General features: G+C 38.7%; 1 protein-coding gene across 9 annotated transcripts in view; it reads left to right on the top strand.

The window, feature by feature from the left end:
- TACC2 (transforming acidic coiled-coil containing protein 2) overlaps positions 1 to 15017 on the top strand; it is a 302667-nt gene that overhangs the window by 119762 nt on the left and 167888 nt on the right. For all 9 annotated transcript variants that reach the window (XM_053692637.1, XM_053692632.1, XM_053692635.1 and 6 more), the window contains one exon: positions 299 to 7540. In XM_053692637.1, coding sequence (XP_053548612.1) covers positions 299 to 7540 — 7242 coding nt within the window. The remainder of the gene's footprint in view (positions 1 to 298; positions 7541 to 15017) is intronic.

Raw genomic sequence — 15017 nt, 5'->3', positions numbered from 1 at the left:
GCAAGCAGAACACCTCTTTTTTTATAAACTGGATGTTATTCTTAATTATTTTTGATTCTGTTCATTGCGGATTCTTTTCTTCCTTTTCAAAATAACAGCATGATCATGATGCGGAACAATGTCACAGCATGTGGGGCATGGTCTTCGGGTCTTTTGCGCTTTTATTTGCATGTGCTGCAGGGGCTGCTTAATGTGCCTGGTATTGGATCTATCCATTTCTCTTCTATGTAACATTATAGTGCTTCAGTCTTTATCCAAAGATTTGAAACATATGATATCTGTACCTTATTGACTGCAGAACTTCGTCCACGGAAGAGTCACAAGAAGGATCTGCTGCCTTAGATGAATTAGGACTGAGCGGGATTTTAAGAGAATGGGGACAACACGTTCTACCTGAGAAGATCCATGTGGAGGTAGACAAGAAAAAAGAAAACTTGCAATCCTTAAAACCATCATTTGATGAAACTGAATTGCAATTTAGTGATCTCTCAAATATACAACAGAAGATAAAGTCTGTAACATCTCCAGGCATCTCCGATACAGAAGACATAAAAACAGTTGCAAGTGATTCCACTGAAACTGATGCTAACCACAAGAATGACAGTAAGGAACAAGGACGGCTGAGCAGTCAGCTTACGGCACAACCATCTGAGCTAGTATCAGAGTTCTCACAGCTGTGTTCCAGGAATTCTGTGCCATCACAGCCGCTTGCACTGTTGGACAATCCTGAAAACACTAGCAACCAAGCAAAAGGAGATTCCAGGAATAGTATTACTTCTCAGCAAGGTCTGGGGAGCTTTACTGAAACAGAGACTTTGCTTACAGATGGTGGTAATAATCAGTCAGATATAAAGAGTAGCTTAATCTGGGTTTATTCAACAGATGGGAGCTCAGACAGGAATAGTGCAAATCGATCCACTGCAAATAAACTTACACCAGAAGCCTATCCATACAGAACAGACACTCCGTTTGTGAGTCCCGTGGCCAGTCTCATGGTGTTACAGAGCAGTGGAGGTCCAGACACGTTCAGCAATAAGCCTATTACACCACTGGCTAATCTACAATCTGTACAGCAAGGTGAGGTGGCAGAGAATCTGCATCAGGAACATTTAGATGAGTTTGACAGTCATCATTTTGCCAAAATACAACCACAGGTAACTGACACAGTACAGTTTATGCCTAATGCTGAGAAATGCAGGGATAACACTCAAACAGATCTGGCAGAGAAAAAGACAGTGAATGACAATGCTCATTCAGGGAGTCAGAACCAGGAGGTAATCATTCACCATGAATCCATGACCGATAGTACAGATTTGCCTATTACTATAAAACCAGAAAATGAATCAAACTTAGAAATAGACACAGAAGTAGTGGAAGATATGGCATTTTCTGTTGGACAAGGCACAACAAGTCAACAGAGTCTTAAAATGAGAGAAGAGGATAAAACTCCTACTGTGATAAGTTGTAATGTAAGCAGTATGATGCTGAACACAGATCTAGAGCAAAGACTGGGAAGTACAGAAGTAACTGAGGAAAAAGTTGTAAATAAGACTAAGCTTAGTTCATTACAGCATCAAAGTGAGAAGGAGAAAAATGCTACAGAAGCACATTATAAGGAGGGTTATACAGCTGATATTAGTTACTACACCCAAAAGAGCCCTATAGGCACTATGGAAATATCCAGTTGTGAGAAAAAAGCTGTAAAAAATGATAATGAAACCACTTATCTATCTGTTTCAGAAACTCTTAATGAATCATCATACTCCACTGCTACACAGTTTGACAGCATAACTATAGAGCCAGGTCAGTCTGTGAATAGAGAGTATGTAGAATCTAAACAGTCCTCAATAGTTGATGTTGTTATTGCACAGGCTAATATTATGCCCCATCTGCCTGATAATGTGCTAGATGTTTCATCTATGGACCGAGTATATTTAGAACATCAAGAAGATACAAAATCTCAAGTACTCATGGAAAAAATAAACACAGTAGTCAACCAAGACATTTATTTAAAATCAACCAATCAGAAGCAAGCTAGTGACAGTCATATTGGGTTGCAGTTATCCATTCTCCCTGATATGGGTGGCCTGAATCTCAAGCCAGGTGACAATGCAGAAGAGTCATCCAATAGTCAGCCCGACAAAAATATATTTCCTTCTACAACTGTAATAGACCTGAAAGTACATGAAGAAGAAAATACTAATACCAAATTTGCAAGGACACAAGAGTTAAAGGAGTGTACTCAGTTAGCACTAAATCAGCAAGAAAAAGTGTCTATAGAAGACACACCCTATCTAACGCCTGACAAACTACCATCCAATGAGATGTTGCCAGAAGTGCAGAAACATCCTATAAATGACACATACGGCTCTCAGCTGGTAGTTAGCAAAATGGACACATGCAATAAAACAGAAGACAATGGATTACAAAAGAAAATTACACTTATAAATTCGTGCACAGAAAGCATCAGGCCTGGCAAGACTGAGTTATTGGCACAGAGGAAAGATCAGAGCAGTGATTTTTTTCCACAAAGCTATGACTCTGAACCTCAGGTAACTACTTCCCAATGCAGCCCTTTGTTAGAGGTTCACAAAAAAGATTTTGTGAACAAACTGCATCATTATGAAATGGGTGTTGGAAAAGTTCCAGAAGATCCAACAAGCAATCTATTGCAGAGGGGGGTTTCTCTTGCAGAAAATAGTACCGATTCAGGGAAAGAAAAATCTGATCTTTGTGTAACTTCTCAAACCAATGAGCAAAATGAAAGTTCCAAAGCAACATGGTCAGGGGAGGCTGCTACTAAAGAGGAAATAACAACCCTCAAGCTGACAACGGAACAACAAACTGCATGTAATCTAACTGTGGATGGTTTATCTTTACACCCTTCAAATGCATTAGCAAGCACAGTTGTCACTGAACTCCTTAACCATGGAGATGTGTCTCAGGATAAGAGTGAAGATTCAAATATGGTTCCCCAAACAGAGAACCTGGAACTTAAAGAATTATCTCATATTTCTAGTGCAAAAATTGCAGAGCAGTCCTCAGGGGAGGATGCTATGCTGATAATCCAAGCAGAGGAACTAGAGAACAAAAAAGGGGTACTTTCAGACATGCAAGTATTGCTCATTGAAAATACTGCAAAACATCGAGTAAAAGATATATTAAGGCCAGATGTTTCTGGGGATAATAAACACAAGAAAGAATCTGCTCAAGAAGAGAATAAATCGCAAACACTCAACAACATATCAACTTCAATAGGACCATTGAAAACTGTGCATACAGAAATTAACAAAAAAAAACTAAATGACCAAGAAAATGCTCAGGACATCAGCTTTGGAGATTGCACTGTGATGTTACCTTTGTCCCAAAATAAAAAACAAAAAACAGGAACTGAACAGTGCTTTATTCCACAATATGATTCAAATTTAGAGCCACAAATTGATAGTGCTGAAAAGTTAGAGGAATCATTGGATATTCTGAAACAAAAAGTAGATCAGGAAATGCATTCTCAATGGAAACATCCTGAAGGGGTATGTGAAGCATTATCGAAAGTCAACCCTGCCTACAGTTTAGAGGAGCATGACACCTTGCAAGACAACAAGGGGAAGATTGTGGACTACGAGGAACAGTCTTGTATATTGATGGATACAATAACTATTTCTGACACTAACTTTTCAAAACAACCACTGACTGATGAACCAGACATGATAAGTGGAACCATTGGCCTTAAGATTTCTAATGTCACTAATACTTTATTGCCACAATTGGCTTCACCTCAGGAAGTGGGATCAAGTGTTAAGCAACCTATGCATTTTACACCAGAAATCTTAGAAACAAAAAATGCCCCTCAGGCATTAAGCAAAACATCTGAAAAAATATCTGACACTAAAGCACTAGAATTTGGCTCCAACAAGCTGGACATTTTAACTGAGATTCTAAACCCATCTCCACAAGTGAGGGAGAAAAGTGAAATATCTGCAGGTTTATATATTCCACAGAAAGAGACAGCTATAATCTGTGATGAACCATATTCTACCATTTCAGAGACAGAAATGTTCTCTTGCACGCTGATCAACACACCTTCAGAGACAGATATACTTTGTGAAAAACTTGGTCTTTCTCTATCTAAGAGAGATAAATTAATTGACAAACCAGTCACTGACACAAAAAATGTCACTTTCTCAGAGACAAATAGACTCAATAACAAACCAGGTTTTAAACCTTTATACACAGATTTACACTCTGACAAACAAGACATTAAACCTTTTGAGACAGATATAATCACTGATAAACCATACCTCAAACCTTTAGAGACAGATGTAGTCCCTGACAAACAAGACATCAAACCTTCAGAAACAGATATACTTACTGACAAACCTGACGTTAAACCTTTAGAGACAGATATAGTCACTGACAAACTATACCTTAAACCTTTAGAGACTGATATAGTTGCTGACAAACCAGACCTTAAACCTTCAGAAACAGATATACTTACTGAACTAGGTATTAAACCATCAGCGGCAGATATACTGTTGTTCAAACCAGACCTCAAACCTTTAGAGATCGTTATAATCACTGACCAACCAGATGTCAAACCTTCAGAAACAGATAAACTCACTGGCAAAACAGACATTAAACCTTTAGAGACAGATATAGTCACTGACAATGCAGATCTCAAACCTTCACAAATAGATATACTAACTAGGAAACAAACTCTCAAACCTTCCGGGACAGATATAGTCACTGAAAAACCAGGTCTAATATCTACTGACAAACCAGGCCTTATATCATCAGAGACAAAAGTCACTGTGGAAGACATAGTCATTGACAAACCAGGACTTAAACCTTCAGAGACAAACATAGTCACTGAAAAATCAGGCCACACACCTTCTGTAACCGATCTAGTCACTGATAAACTAATAATGAAACCATCAGAGACCGATAAAATCAATGATAAACCAGACCTTAAACCTTCTGTGACAGATGTAGACACTGACAGCCATGGCGTTACACTATCAGAGACTGATATAGTCATTGACAAACCATGCTTCACACCATCAGAGACCGATATAATGACTGAGAAACAAAGCCTCAAATCTTCAGTAAAAGATATTGTAACTGCCAAGTCAGTCCTCTTACCTTCAGAGAAAGATCTAGTCACTGATAAATCAGGCTTCAAACCTTTAGAAACAGATCTAGTCACTGACAAGCAATGCCTTAAACATTCAGACACAGATCTGATCAGTGACAAACCAAGAATAAAATTTTCTGAGACAAATCTAATTACTGATAAACCAGGCCTCAATTCTTCAGTGATAGATATATTCACTGACACTCTATGCCTCAAAACTTCAGAGACAGATCTAGTCATTGATAAATCAACCCTCAAGCTTTCAGAGACAGATCTAGCCACTGACAAACCAGATATCAAACCTTTAGCAACGGATCTAGTCACTGACAAAGCAGATCTGATACCTTTAGCAACATATCTAGTCACTGACAAAGCAGAGCTGAAATATTTAATAACAGATCTAGTCATTGACAAACCAGACCTCAACCCTTCAGAGACAGCTTTGATCAGTGACAAGCCAGGGCTAAAACCTTGCCAGACTAATCTAGTTACCAACAAACTGAGGCCTTCAGCAACAGATACATTCACTGACACTCTAGGCCTCAAACATTCAGCAATAGATGTAACTGAAAAACCAGGCTTCAAACCTTTAAAGATAGCTATAGACACTGATAAACCAGTCATTAAGTCTTCAGAGTCAGATCTAGTCACTGACAAACCAGACTTCAAACCATCAGCAACTGATGTAGTCACTAAAAAAACAGAGCTCAAACCCTCAGCAACAGATAGTGTAACTGACAAACCAGACCTCAAATCTTCAGAGACAAATCTAGTCACGGACAAACTCAGCCCTTCAGCAACAGATATATTCACTGAAACTCTAGGTCTCAAACCTTCAGCAATAGATGTAGTAACTGAAAAACCAGGCTTCAAACCGTCAGCAACAGAACATGTAACTGACAAACCAGACCTCAAACCTTCAGAGGCAGATCTAGGCACTGACAAACCAGACCTCAAACCTTCGGAGACAGATCTAGGCACTGACAAACCAGACCTTAAACCTTCAGAGACAGATCTAGTCATTGACAAACCAGACCTCAAACCTTCAGAGACAGATTTAGTCATTGACAAACCAGACCTCAAACCTTCAGAGACAGATTTAGTCACTGACAAAGTAGAGCTGACATCTTTAATAACAGATCTAGTCACTGACAAACCAGACCTCAAACCTTCAGAGACAGATTTAGTCACTGATAAACCAGACCTTAAATCTTCAGAGACAGATTTAGTCACTGATAAACCAGACCTCAAACCTTCAGAGACAGATCTAGTCACTGACAAAGCAGAGCTGAAATCTTTAATAACAGATCTAGTCACTGACAAATCAGACCTCAAACCTTCAGAGACAGATTTAGTCACTGATAAACGAGTCATTAAGTCTTCAGAGACAGATCTAGTCACTGACAAACCAGACTTCAAACATTCAGCAATTGATCTAGTCACTAAAAAAACAGAGCTCAAACCGTCAGCAACAGATCATGTAACTGACAAACCAGACCTCAAACCTTTAGATACAGATCTAGTCACTGACAAACCAGACCTTAAACCTTCAGAGACAGATATAGTCACTGATAAACAAGTCATTAAGTCTTCAGAGACAGATCTAGTCACTGACAAACCAGACTTCAAACATTCAGCAACTGTTCTAGTCACTAAAACACCAAACCTCAGACCTTCAGAGACAGATCTAGTCATTGACAAACCAGACCTCAAACCTTCAGAGACAGATTTAGTCACTGATAATTCAGCCTTCAAACCTTCAGTGGTAGGTGTATTCACTGACAAAGCAGACCTCAAACCTGCAACGACAGATACCCTTCCAAAGATCTCTAATCTCAGTACTTCAGAAGTGTTACCTGAGTTTTCAATTTCTCATGTGAGAGGGAATCAATGTGAGGACTTTAACCCTACTGTTAATTTACAATCTGATAACAATAGTCTTCCAGACTCAAAGTTCACAGCTGGAGAGCTTGTTCTTGCACCAAAGGATACAAAACGTTTGTCTGAAAAGTTTGCTCCTTCCTTTTTAGAGACAATAATGACACAAAAAGTGAAACAAGATCCTTATGGGGACCTGGATACTAGATTTAGAATAACAAGCTGTTCGTCTGAGGAGCAAGTTTTTGCAGCAAATAGTTTAGAGCATATTTCTGAAGGAAATGTTCTAGGCCATGTTCCGTTTAAACCATTTTCAGAAATAGAGAAACCAAACTCAGAAGCAGCAGCTCGATCTCCAGTCATAAGAAGTCCAACTTTTCCAACATCAGACTCCTATAGCTTTACTCAGAAGTTGCGTAGTGTCCTCCATTCCGACCGAGTGCTCCCAAGAAAGTCAACACCCACCACCCCCGAGCCATTGGTGCTTCCATCAAGCTCTTTACTGTCTGGGGACATAGGAACAACTGAAAGGTACCATATCCATGTTATTGGTGTAGTATTCAGTGCTAAAAATAAATAGTTTAGAGGAAATGGCAAGAGTTAGGTTTAACCTTGAGACACATAATCTTAAAGTGACATAAAGTGTAAAATGAAATGGGTCATGTGTCACATTCAAGCAATAGTGCCGTAATAAATGCTCTATGTCTTTAACACCTTCAGAGGGGTTAAACACATAGTTAAAATAAGCTGCAGAGCATCAATTCACTGTTGGGAGCTTGCTGAATATTTCCAAGTCTCTTGAAATTGCAAGCTGTATCTGAGCCATAAAAGTTTAAAGTGACTTGAAACCCCTAAAAAATATGTAATGGTTCAGATAGAGCATACAATTTAAAATAACTTTCCAATTGACTTATATTATCACATTTGCTTAATTCTCTTAGTATTCTTTGTTGAAGATGCAGCAACGCAGTACTGGGAGCTAGCTAAACAAATTGACAGAGCCAATGACAGGTGGCATATATGTGCAGCAACCAGTAGTGCATTGTTGCTCCTGAACCTACCTAGGTATGCTTTCCAACAAAAGATACCAAGAGGACAAAGCTAATTAGATAAGAAACGCAAACTGGATTAGATTAGATTAGAATTGCATGCTCTAACTGAATCATGAAAGTTTAATTTTGACCTTACAGTCACTTCCATTTCCTTTTAAAGGGACATTAAACCCCCAAGAAATTATTTCATGAGTCAGAGAGAGAATACAATTTTAAACAACATTCCAATTTACTTATATTATCTAATTTGTTTCATTCTTTAGATATCCTTTGTTGAAAAATAAAAATGCACATTGGTGAGCCAATCACACGGGGCATCTATGTGCAGCCACCAATTAGCAGCTACTGAGCCTATCTAGATATGATTCTCAGCAAAGGATATCAAGAGAATAAAGTTAATAAAATTTCATGCTCTTTCTAAATCATGAAAGAATAAATTTGGGGATTTTATGTCCCTTTAAGTAAGAAATTATTTTGTAGATTGGTTAGCTCTATAGTGTCCAATACTAGAGGAAACTTTTATTGTAATGTCAGGTTTATGTCAACAAATATGGTGACAATTATTTCTTAATCTCTAAATTCAATAAACGTATGGGTTGGAGCAAAAATCTGCCATATATGATACAGTGACAAAATACATAAAACAAAAAACATGTACATTTATACTATGAGTTTAGTATTTTAAATTATATAGACAGATGAACATATACAAGTAAGATTTGATTTAGATAGATGATTGACTTTAGTTAAGCACAGTACAAATTTTTAGTTTTATAAATTAACTAAAATGTGTCATATACTACTGGTAAATTCTCTAATTAAATTCAGCCTTGGCAGATTACTTATGAACAGAGTTGAACTGTTTATCTTTACTTATCTCTTCATGTGTCGAGTTATTGTTAAATTAAAATTGATCATTCATTTTTCTGAGATTTTAACCCATCTTTAAAGTGATAGTAAACATTAACTGCACTCAAACAATATTCTTAATCTGTTAACTTTTTTAATAGTGTTTCACTGATCAACCTTTATATTTAATGTGTAAAAACATACATTTTATTTCCATTTATAATTTTACAGTACGAACGACGAACATTTGATAATAGAAGTAAATTTGAAACTTTTTTTTAAATTATATTCTCTAGCTTAATTATGAAAGATTTTTTGGGGGTTTCATATCCCTTTAAATATGACTAGCCCATGTCCATGCGTACTAGTTAAACTCTCGGGAGCGCACATTTCTGCATGGGACCACTCACTATGTCATTGATGTACACTACAGGAATAGAAAGAGGGCGGAGGATTCCATCGAGAACGCAAAAAATAAAAGCATAGATTTTAAAGTCTTCAGATACAATTTTTTATAATCTTAGTGGTTTACATTAGTATGCTATATATTTATAAATTATACATTCAGATTCACCATAATTTATAATCACTTTAAGTAGGGTTCTCAGTTGTCCAGTATTCAGCTGGAAAGTATAGCATTTAAAGGGACACTGAATCCAAATTTTTTCTTTCATGATTCAGATGGAGAAGGCAATTTTAAGCAACTTTCTAATTTACTCCTAGTATCAGTTTTTCTTCGTTCGCTTGGTATCTTTATTTGAAAAAGCAGAAATGTAAGCTAAGGAACCTGCCCATCTTTAATTCAACACGTGGGTGGTGCTTGCTGATTGGTGGCTAAATGCCACTTATCAATGCCCGGACCTACAAGATTCGCTTCCTTGAACCTCTCCACCCAGAATCGCCGGCAGCCGGCAGCAGAACACTGACCTCATTTAACATTGCACAAGCAGCCCGGGGTGATTTGAATCCGCCAGCTAACAGCATGTGTGCTCCAAAGTGGCAAATGCAACTTGATAAATGGAGCCCATATAAACTTTATGAAATATGGTTTTAGTCATACTATTTTGCCACATGGTATTTTATTGTCATCCATCAGTGCTCATTAAAACCTTCATGCCAGTTTTGCTATCACATTTCTAAACATAGTGCTCTACTTCAGATAACTTTCATTAGACTCATTATAATATATACATTTATTAAGCAGCGGATGCTTGTGCAGTGATAAACGTTCGCCATTTAATACATTTACCCCTATATAGATTTATATGGAACTCTTCTGTTCTCCAGGAGGTTAAAGGGATAATCTAGTCAAAAATAAACTTTCATGATTCAGATAGAGCATTTAGTTTTAAGCAACTTTCTAATTTACTCCTATTATCAAATTTTCTTCATTCTCTTGGTATCTTTATTTTGAAAAATTTTGGAAAGTAAGCATAGGAGCCGACCAATTTTTAATTGAGCATCTGGGTAGCACTTGCTGATTGGATTGCTACATTTAGACACCAATCAGCAAGCGCTACCCAGGTGCTGAACCAAAAATGGGCCAAAACGTTTTCTTTTACGACTCAGATAGAGCCTGCAGTTTTAAACAACGTTCTAATGTACTTCTATTATCAAATTTGCTTCGTTCTCTTCATATCTTTTTTGGGGGGAAAGCAGGGATGTAAGCTTAGGAGCCAGCCAATATTTGGAGCACTATATGGCAGCAGATTTGCAAGATTATTATTCATTTGCAAGAGTACTTGATCGCAGCACTATTTCCTGAAATGTAGTGCTCCAGATGAATACCTTGGTATCTCTTTAACACAGAATGTCATTGGAATTAAGAAAAATTTGATAATAGAAGTAAATTGGAAAGTTGTTTTTAAAATGGTCTGCTCTGTCTAAATCCCAAAAGAACATTTTTGGTTTCATATTCCTTTAATAAATGCAACAACTTTCTGCAAATCTGTAAATTCTATTTCTCATTTAAGGCACAATGGGAGTAAAGCCATTATACTATAAGATACGTCTAAATAAGAGTACAATATTAAAGGTTTGAAATTAAGAGTAATAAGAGTAAAAAATAAGGGAGAAACGTTCTAAGAGCAGATAAATAGGGGAGCCTGGGAAACTGTAAAAACGTCTGGGCAAATAAGGAGATCCAGAGGGGTGGAAAAATATCACTATAATTTACTAGTCAGGGGTCTTATTCAGGATAATGTCTCTGCTTACGATATTTTCTGTTCAGTCAGCTACAAAATAAAACCAAGTAGTTTTAAAATGTCACCTGCCCTGTTACAAAAACTGGAATTTCTATCTTGTTCTAGGTTAAAATCAAGCTATAGGCTGGTGGAAATGATGCGCTATACTCAGTGCAGCCTGAGGTTACCACGTTTCATATGACACAAACACTCATTTCCTTGGCAACTACCCTTGTTGACAAGTTAGTAATGCTTCTGATTTAACGCAGGAGTCGTGCTGTGTCAAGTTGCATTCAGGAGGTGGGAACTTTTAACTGGTAGCTGGGAGGAGAAAAAGAAAGGGGTTTAACTTATATGCAACGTTATGTGGAAATAAAATCAGCTAAAAGTTAAGTTGGTACATTAGTAATAGTATATTAAAAATGTATATTTAGCAGAGTATTGTTCCTGCAATATGTCTTCTACAGTTATCTCATATTGTTAAACTGTTAGTGTGTTGGGTGCCAAGACCTCTCCATAGTTAAAGGGATACTTGGCACCAAGGAATATGCTGTGATTACATCAACCTTTAAATTCCGCCCTGGTCCATGTGACATGCTCACTGCTGGGACAGAGTCCTCAATCCCACCCACTCTTTCTCTCCCCCAACCCAAGTGGTTGGAAAGCAGAATACTCCTGCCCTTAGGGGTGGGAATGTTTTAACAGTGCCCAGGCATGCTGCTCCAGTGTGTGTCACAGATTCCTCTAGCCCTGTTCAGGTCCCCATGTCTGTGTGGAAGCTTACACAGTGCCCTTCCCTAAGGAGGGGGGAGAGAGCCATGGCCCCTCCCAGAGACGTCTTCATTCCATTCCCTGGCCTTTTGTTGTGTCTTAACTTTCACTGAAGAGAAGCAAAGTTTGCAGCCCCTTGTGTGCGTCTGCTATGGGACTCTGACACACACAGGCATGGTTTATTCCTAGTGATTCCGCCTCTCACTGCTTGGGAATTAGGGAAGAGACTTACAATCTTGGATTATCCTAACAAATGAGCTACAGCGAACCCTGAGGCTGGTAAGTGGGGAATCAAAGGGAACAGAACAGGATGTGCCTGTGGCATTTAAGCAAACTTCTTGCTTGTAGCTTTTCTATTTGTAAAATGAGCTAAAAGCCAGAGCTGACTTGTTTGTGGCACACAGAGGGCACCCAGGAGTACCATGAATGGGAAATCAGGGATTTAATTGGGATAGAGTACTGGGTCACAATACATAGTAGAGTACTGGGTCACAATACATAGTAGAGTACTGGGTCACAATACATAGTAGAGTACTGGGTCACAATAGATAGTAGAGTACTGGGTCACAATACATAGTAGAGCAAACACTGGGGAAATATTGTCACTAGAGAATTAAAGGGAACACAAGTAGCACAAAGGAAAGTGAGTGATCCTGAGTATATGAAACAGGTGTAAACTGGGAAGATAAAAGTAATGTGATGTCCTGAGAAGATTTGTATGTAGTTTAAAGGGACACTGAACCCAATTTTTTTCATTTGTGATTCACATAGAGCATGCAATGTTAAGCAACTTTCTAATTTACTCCTATTATCATTTTTGTTTTCTCATTCTCTTGGTATCTTTATTTGAAAAGCAAGAATATGTTTAGATGCCGGCCCGTTTTTGGTGAACAACCTGGGTTCTTCTTGCTGATTGGAAGATAAATTCACCCACCAATAAACACGGCTGTCCAGGGTACTGAACCAAAAAAATAGCTTAGATGTTTTCTTTTTCAAATAAAGATAGCATAAGATTGAAGAAAAACTGATAAGTAGTAAGGAGTAAATTATAAAGTTGCTTAAAATTGCATGCTCTATCTGAATAAGGAAAGAAAAAAATGTGGGTTCAGTGTCCCTTTAACCCAGCAGCAGTAAAAGAGCATTAAATACTACTATAGAAACAGCTGTTTAATTCTCATTGTGTTTCATTACCCTGAAACATTTTACAATGTGGCACTGTTTGACAGTATAATGTTAAAACAGGAAAACAATAATAATAATAAACATTTTACAAATGATTTACAATCTATACTATATAACATAAAGGAGTACATGTTATAAAGCGCAGGTATAGCATGACTAACGAAGTACTAGAGCACCGCACTGGGCCCAGATTATTACAACAGTGTATTGGGTATCAGAGTATTAAAGCAATGGAGTATTAGAACCATATTTGAGGCACACAGTAACAGAGTGGTATGGTGGAGTTATGAGTATATCAGTATAGTATGTTAGAGTATTATAGTAGGGAATTTGGATTAAAAACATTTGATCTGCATATCTAAATGGAGCTTATTGGGATCTGAAGTATCAGAGCAGTGGTTTGAGGTTCATAGTAATAGATACATTTTGTGGAACTGATTAGCAGCACAATGTGATCCAGAGTATCAGTATATGGGGAGTATTAGAGCAGTAATTTAGGGTGAATATGTTGGTGTTATGGGGAGGAGAGAAATATAGAGCAGTATGTTTGAGAAGCAGAGTATTAAAGCAGTGTGACAGGAAGCAGAGTATTTAACATGCATGTAATATAGTGTAGTAGGGGAGAGTGGTGGCAAGGGAGCATAGTATTAGAGTTGTGTGTCAAGCAGAAGAGTGATGTATTGAAGAGGAAAGTATTAGGAAGGAACTTGTGATATTGTCAGTATAAGCATATGGTGAAGCTAAAAACACTGATCACTGGAATTCTATGGTTCGTTGGTTCTTATTGCTAAGCATGTGATCTGCATTTGTTGCCAGAATAATCCTTCATACTGAACATTTAGGGGGCACAGAATGTCCTAATCTGAAAGCCTGACGCCCATGCACTAAGTATGACCCAGCTCTCTACTGACGCCCATGCACTAAGTATGGCCCAACTCTCTACTGACGCCCCCATGCACTAAGTATGACCTAGCTCTCTACTGATGCCCATGCACTAAGTATAACCCAGCTCTCTACTGACGCCCATGCACTAAGTATAACCCAGCTCTCTACTGACGCCCATGCACTAAGTATGACCCAACTCTCTACTGACGCCCATGCACTAAGTATGACCCAGCTCTCTACTGACGCCCATGCACTAAGTATATCCCAGCTCTCTACTGACGCCCATGCACTAAGTATGACCCAGCTCTCTACTGACGCCCATGCACTAAGTATGACCCAGCTCTCTACTGACCCCCATGCACTAAGTATGACCCAACTCTCTACTGACGCCCATGCACTAAGTATAACCCAGCTCTCTACTGACGCCCATGCACTAAGTATAACCCAGCTCTCTACTGACGCCCATGCACTAAGTATGACCCAACTCTCTACTGACGCCCATGCACTAAGTATGACCCAACTCTCTACTGACGCCCATGCACTAAGTATGACCCAGCTCTCTACTGACGCCCATGCACTAAGTATGACCCAGCTCTCTACTGACGCCCATGCACTAAGTATGACCCAGCTCTCTACTGATGTCCATGCACTAAGTATGACCCAGCTCTCTACTGACGCCCATGCACTAAGTATGACCCAGCTCTCTACTGACTCCCATGCACTAAGTATAACCCAACTCTCTACTGACGCCCAGGCACTAAGTATGACCCAACTCTCTACTGACGCCCATGCACTAAGTATGACCCAACTCTCTACTGACGCCCATGCACTAAGTATAACCCAACTCTCTACTGACTCCCATGCACTAAGTATAACCCAACTCTCTACTGACGCCCATGCACTAAGTATAACCCAACTCTCTACTGACGCCCATGCACTAAGTATGACCCAGCTCTCTACTGATGCCCATGCACTAAGTATGACCCAGCTCTCTACAGACCCCCATGCACTAAGTATGACCCAGCTCTCTACTGATGCCCATGCACTAAGTATAACCCAACTCTCTACTGACGCCCATGCACTAAG

This window comes from Bombina bombina, chromosome 9 (assembly GCF_027579735.1).
Source record: "Bombina bombina isolate aBomBom1 chromosome 9, aBomBom1.pri, whole genome shotgun sequence".
NCBI lineage: Eukaryota > Metazoa > Chordata > Amphibia > Anura > Bombinatoridae > Bombina > Bombina bombina.
Note: the sequence above shows the minus strand (reverse complement) of the source record. Positions and strands in the feature narration are given on the sequence as shown.